General features: G+C 32.3%; 1 protein-coding gene across 1 annotated transcript; it reads left to right on the forward strand.

The window, feature by feature from the left end:
• The first annotated feature begins 43 nt into the window (after window positions 1-43).
• Window positions 44-4,685, forward strand: LOC113231872. The gene is made up of 6 exons (XM_026466410.1): window positions 44-51; window positions 1,251-1,353; window positions 1,420-1,614; window positions 2,025-2,163; window positions 2,634-2,775; window positions 3,261-4,685. The coding sequence occupies exons 1-6, from the start codon at window positions 44-46 to the stop codon at window positions 3,538-3,540; spliced, it is 867 nt and encodes a 288-aa protein (XP_026322195.1). The 3' UTR covers window positions 3,541-4,685.
• The last annotated feature ends 1,167 nt before the right edge of the window (window positions 4,686-5,852 follow it).

The following is a 5,852-nucleotide window of genomic DNA, read 5'->3' on the forward strand; positions in this document are numbered from 1 at the left end:
AAAAGTAGACATACGATGATAAGTAGACATTCTCTTTTAAAAAATGGCTAGGTGAGTATCATCATCATCAGAATATCAGATAGGTCAGTTAATGAAGTGAACAAACAAAATAAAGGAAACTTCAAATATTATTTTCTCGAAACTACTAAAACAAGTTTATTTCTATTCTCCTTGGAACATACAAAAACAGTATCTGTTGTGTTATCTACTAAATGTGTATAAGAGTTGAGCACAAGAATCTACCTTATGTCGTTTAATCTAATGTAGCGTAGCAACGCTACATTCAAAATGGCTGTATGCGTAGGTGAAAAATCATTTACAATTTGCTCTTCACTCAGAATGGCCAACTGAATTAATTCCTTCGCTAAATTACTTGAACTACTCATATTCGTGTACCAATCACAAAGAAAACCAAAGAAATCTTAAGTTTTCGTTACAATTATCCGAAAATGGCGAATGTTCGTAAATGCGTGCGTAAATTTTTTCTTAACTTTTCCGTGCTTAAATATCAACAATAAGCATGTTTGAAATACACATAGATTTACTGTTCTTATCGTAAACCTTAGACTATTCCTTTGTTTTTTTTCCATTCTTTAATGGTCTATCTACACATATCCGGGCCGTGCACGGGACGTGGACGGGCCGAGCTCCGTCAGGGGCTCAAAAAAATATCGTTGCGTATATTTTGTATGAACTCGTTCACACATGACCGTGTCCGGGCCGGCGCCGGGACGGGCCCGCAGTTCATACAAACCAGCACGCCCCGGCCACGTCTCGGGCACGGTTCTGATGTGTGTGGATAGTCCTTAAATCGTAAACACGGCAGAAGTTGACACCTGTCAAAATTTGAAGTTACTGAAAGAAAATGATGGATGTTCCATAGTCTACGAGACGGATGGCTTATAAAGCTTAATATCACTGCTTTGTGGCTTTTAGCTATACAAGTCTATTTTTTAATTCACGTTAAATAAAACTTCAAAAGATATTTCTAAACGTAGAACATAATATGAGCGTTCGAAATTCAATTTTTCCAATTTTTCGGAAACTTACCCAACATTCGTCATAAATGGGACCATAGAGTGTAGTTATGGTATAATTTTCATGCGAATTTTTAGCTGTCAGTGTCATCTGACAGTTGTTGCTGTTGTATTCCATTCAATCATTCATTCACAAGAAGAATAACTTGGCTTATTTTCGTTTTTGGTTGCTGTAATTTTCTTTAAAAGTATGTGGAAAAACTTACACAACAGTTATTTTTGGGTTGCTACCGACAAACTGGAAGTATTTGTTACGGATTATATAAAGATATTTTACACCTATTTCACAGAAGCAAGTTTTGTTGCTTGTTTAGAGGTACCTATTTCGAAGTTACGGTATTCTTCCTGGTAAACACGAAATTTATGCTTTTCTCACTTTTAGGACAGTAATTTAGGTTTACAAATGAATAAAAAAGTGTTATTTAACGCGGGAAAACGTATCTTAACGAATCCAGGAGAATTAAAAAGAGTTAGCATTGAAGAGGAGGAAAAATCATTGTGTGTTAAGTTGCTCACTGATTACTGCGGCATTCCTTTGAAATTAAATCTGAAACTTACAGAAGGTTCCAAAGAATTGGTAAGATATTTTTATGTTGCACTAGCATAATGAAATACATATATAAAGTTGCACAGTTCATGAAAACGTTAAGTTAGTTAATTTTTTTAAAAACAACCTCAAAATCATGTACTTTAGCGCGAAGTGCTTCGGAAGGAGGGTTGAAAGTGTAGAAGAGAGGGTCAAGAGAGTGAAGGTTTTCAAGTTAGGATGTTAACAGTTTTAAAGAACTTAATGTTTTGAAAATTTGTAAATAAATAATGTCAAATCATATATTTTGACATTAAGTGCATGGAGGGTTCCAGTGTTTCCCATTTGTATGAAAATAACAACCTATAAAGTCTAAGGTTGCAATTTCCAAACAAACATATGTATACCAACAAATACAGTACTACAACTTTGTAAGGCTAATAAACTTTTTTCATATTTAGTATTTCCAGAAAGTAACTAGGGTATTATTGCAAGTGATACAAGACCTTACATTTAGCCAGCAAGAACTCAAAAAAGAATTGTTTAAAAAGGATGAAGAAATTGAAGAATACAAGTGTGAAGGTGGAGAAATTGCTTTAAGTGAGTTTATTTTTGAATGTGTTCTGGCGCATACAACAACTTAGTATTGGTATAATAAATTCATATAAATAAAGATACGAAGTTGAACCATCAGGCCTCAGGCTGAAATTTCTTACATTCTATTCATTCCAATAGCACATAGCCATTGGTGGCCCGTTGTAACTACTGTTCAGTGTGATTACTGCTCTGCCTACAACCTCCATCTTGTTTTATAAATATATGACAAACAGTTTAGAAAGAAAAATCATAATCAAAGTATAGTGTCTCTTTAAAAATTTCAAATGTTGAATCAGAATAAGTAGTATGAAATAAAGCCTTTTTTGGGATTATGCTTTTTGGAATGATTTCTACTTTCTTGAGCCTAGAGAAAATGTATAATCTCAGTATTTATATTTTATTTCTTGCATATTATACTTACTATTGTGTGTTTAAATATTATATTTTGTTTGGTGATGATTGTTAATTTACAGGGCACTTGAAAACAATTCCATTTAATGAGAAGGAGCACATGAACAGACATACTGCATTCAGTGCACATTTTGGTACTTCTAATATTTTTCAAATATTACTTCAAAAGTCTGTTGTTGTCCCGGATATGAAAAAAATTGATATGTAAGTTTATTTTTCTAACAATAATTGAGTTATTGTGAAAGCTTACACTGACACGCACACACCTCTGAAAATGTTATAAATATTCGCGCACTCAATGTGATTGATCCTCATTACTGAGAATTGTTATTTAAAGGTACCATTGGAGTGCACAATCTGCCCCTAACTGCTTCAGCAGAGCTAAATCTATCAAACGTTACCACCCTCAACAGATCATTTTGTTTCTATATTGACTGTACTCATGCTCTCTTGTCATAGATGTTTCTTACAATGACGTTCCCCACAATGACAAGTCTTTCCAGACTATCATCACCACGATGCATTGTGTGGACAAGATTATTTTCCTGAACCGACTTTGCCATATTTTATAATTATTATTTTAACAAAACTGACATTGACCCAATTCTAGTGGCCGACATTAAGCAGAATAATAATAAATAGGAGGTGCCTACTAAGGTTACTAAATTAGATATTTTGTATGATTTCAGGAAACAAGAAGAATCAGATTTTCTAGAAACACAAGACACAAATGCAATATTGAACAATTCTAGCATTAAAATAGAACAAAACATAAAAGAACCAGCAGCAACCATTTTAAAAATGGAGACCAATGTTCTGGATACGGATGTATCTAATGGTGAACAACCAAAGATTGAAACTGAAGCCAGTGTTAAGATTGAAAATATGAAACTGGAACAATCTAATTCTCGGATAAGTAGACCTATGGTTAGCCCGCATAAACGCAAAAGGTCTAAATTGAATTATTAATAAATTGTGATAAAATATTAATAGGTACATACTACGCATGTAATATTTCTTACAGTATATTATAAAATAAATGAAGTACGGAGGATTATTTATTGTCAAGTGGGTTTTTGTTATCATGCAATTTATAAAAAAAACTATTAAGAACTTATATATTTTATATTAAAACTTTTATTATACATAGAACTGTTAATAACTAACATAATTTAATTGTGCTGAGTAGTTACTGGTAATGAGAGTTATTGGAGATATGTTCAAAATATGCATAATTTATTATTAATTTCGTTGCAAATACACATTTGTACCTTCATGACGAGAGGAAAGGTTTGGCTTGATTTACTTTTTTGGAAGTACAATCAACTTAAAAGTCGCTGATTTTCTAAAGACATTAATGATACTGACAACTTTACATGTTGTATCAAATATTAATTTTACAAGTTTTATTCCACAAGCATTTGTTTATGTCATAATCTCTAAATGATCAGTGCTTTTTGACTGAACTAATTACGTAAGCATTTGGTATAACATCCTCTAAAACTCCACCGCCTATGTATTGGAATCACACTTGTTACCTGGCACTATTTGTCAAGACATCATCTATGATACATTCATTCTATTAAAGTATACTTTTATTTTAAATAAAACAATTTCATAGTACTAATATTGAAATTCAACATGTTCTAAACAAAGCAGATATAATTTAGGCCTAATTTTGTCTACTCCAAAAACGTAGATATAATATTTTTTACTGCCAGCAGTTAATATTGTTATGGGACCAGCCCATTACGGGACGAACACCTTTTATAGCAATTAAATAAATAAACTGAAATTAACTGACATTTCAATAAATAAACTGAAATTGACTGACATTTCAATTAAGTACATAATATTAAAAAGTAATTAGTGGTCAAGTTCGAGAAGATATTGCAGTCAGGGAATAGGTTAATATTCTAATTAGGTACTAAAAATCAATGCTGGGAATGCATTGCATTTACCAGCAAATACTGTGTGACCCTTTTGTTACTGCAGGTGGCAACACACAAAGTATTATCATACTTACTTTATGTAAATAATCTGTGCTTTAATTTTTGTTTTGTAATTATTTATTTGTTTCTTACATGTAAATGTTTTTAATTTTTTTTCTCTCTGTTTTGTATCGCTTTATTTTATTTTTATTTTATTTATTCATTTGTGGTAGGCAATTAAATACATTTTCTTTATTTTTTCTTGTTTCAATTATTGTACCAAGTATCTACTGCGAAGATTAAGGCTCAATTAACATTACCGTGTAACAGAATGAAAGCAATTCTTGTGATGAAATTGTAAATAGCTTAACGAGCTTTAATGTATTTTAATGCATCTAGTTTGTACGTTACACAATTGACAAAAAGTTCATTAGACTATTGTTACAAAACTTTGCTTCCATTCCGTTCCGCATAGATGTAAAGTAAGCCGTACTGAATTTCATGTGTCAAAAGTTAGAGTTCTCCAATAAAATCGCATTATTTGTAACTGCAGTTTTAACCTTTAATAAACTGCAAGATCGACCAAAATCTCTTGAAATTGTTAGTAGAACGAGTAGAGAAGTGACTGCTTCTTCCCAGAAGTTCGGCAATAATCTAATGACTGGGCAATGACATGGGTTTTGGTCAACCTAAACATATTATATGTAAATTCGTTATCAGCAAGTGCTTCTTACAGAAATTACTTAGTCTATTTTAGATAATTGAATAATTGGTGAGCAAGATTTCGTTAGACATTGATACACTACTTCTATTATGTATTTTTATTGTAATTTCGGAAATGCATAAATATGAAATTCATTTTCTTTGGCTATCTTTCTCTAATGATTAATAATTAGTACTATTTGTAGGTAGTTAATTTTCGTGCTTGTTAACAACCTAACAAAGATCATGTAGCGCATCACAACAAAAATATCGACGATGGAATTGTAGCTAAGAAGTGGTTAATAGATAAACGTGAGACATCCTGCCGCTGCGGGCTGCCGATGGAAAGATTACTTCACCAAAATCGTGAGATTCGAGCTGAATTGTGATGGATAGCACATACACCGCGCAGTGGGTAAAATGCGGTTGTGGATAATATGTTTATTTTTTTAGGTAGCTAAAAAACTGCTTACTGAAGCTGTAATTCGTAATATTGTGGGGGCTTGACAAATACCACATGAACTTATTTCATTTAAAGAAATTCTAGAGTTATCTCAGGAACGTGGCAATTGGTAAACAATTGATAGGCAAGCCTAATGGTGTATATCGTCGATGTTTTATAGAAAGCGCGTAAGCGACATTTCTTAA

The sequence above is a fragment of the Hyposmocoma kahamanoa genome, unplaced genomic scaffold (genome assembly GCF_003589595.1).
Source record: "Hyposmocoma kahamanoa isolate Upper Pololo Valley unplaced genomic scaffold, ASM358959v1 66, whole genome shotgun sequence".
NCBI classification, from domain to species: domain Eukaryota; kingdom Metazoa; phylum Arthropoda; class Insecta; order Lepidoptera; family Cosmopterigidae; genus Hyposmocoma; species Hyposmocoma kahamanoa.

What these genes read in the sequence shown, in the direction of transcription:
- LOC113231872 (XM_026466410.1), top strand. An exon ending in AGGTGGAGAAATTGCTTTAA is followed by an intron (nt 2,164 to 2,633) that starts GTGAGTTTATTT and finishes GTTAATTTACAG; the next exon opens with GGCACTTGAAAACAATTCCA. An exon ending in GATATGAAAAAAATTGATAT is followed by an intron (nt 2,776 to 3,260) that starts GTAAGTTTATTT and finishes GTATGATTTCAG; the next exon opens with GAAACAAGAAGAATCAGATT.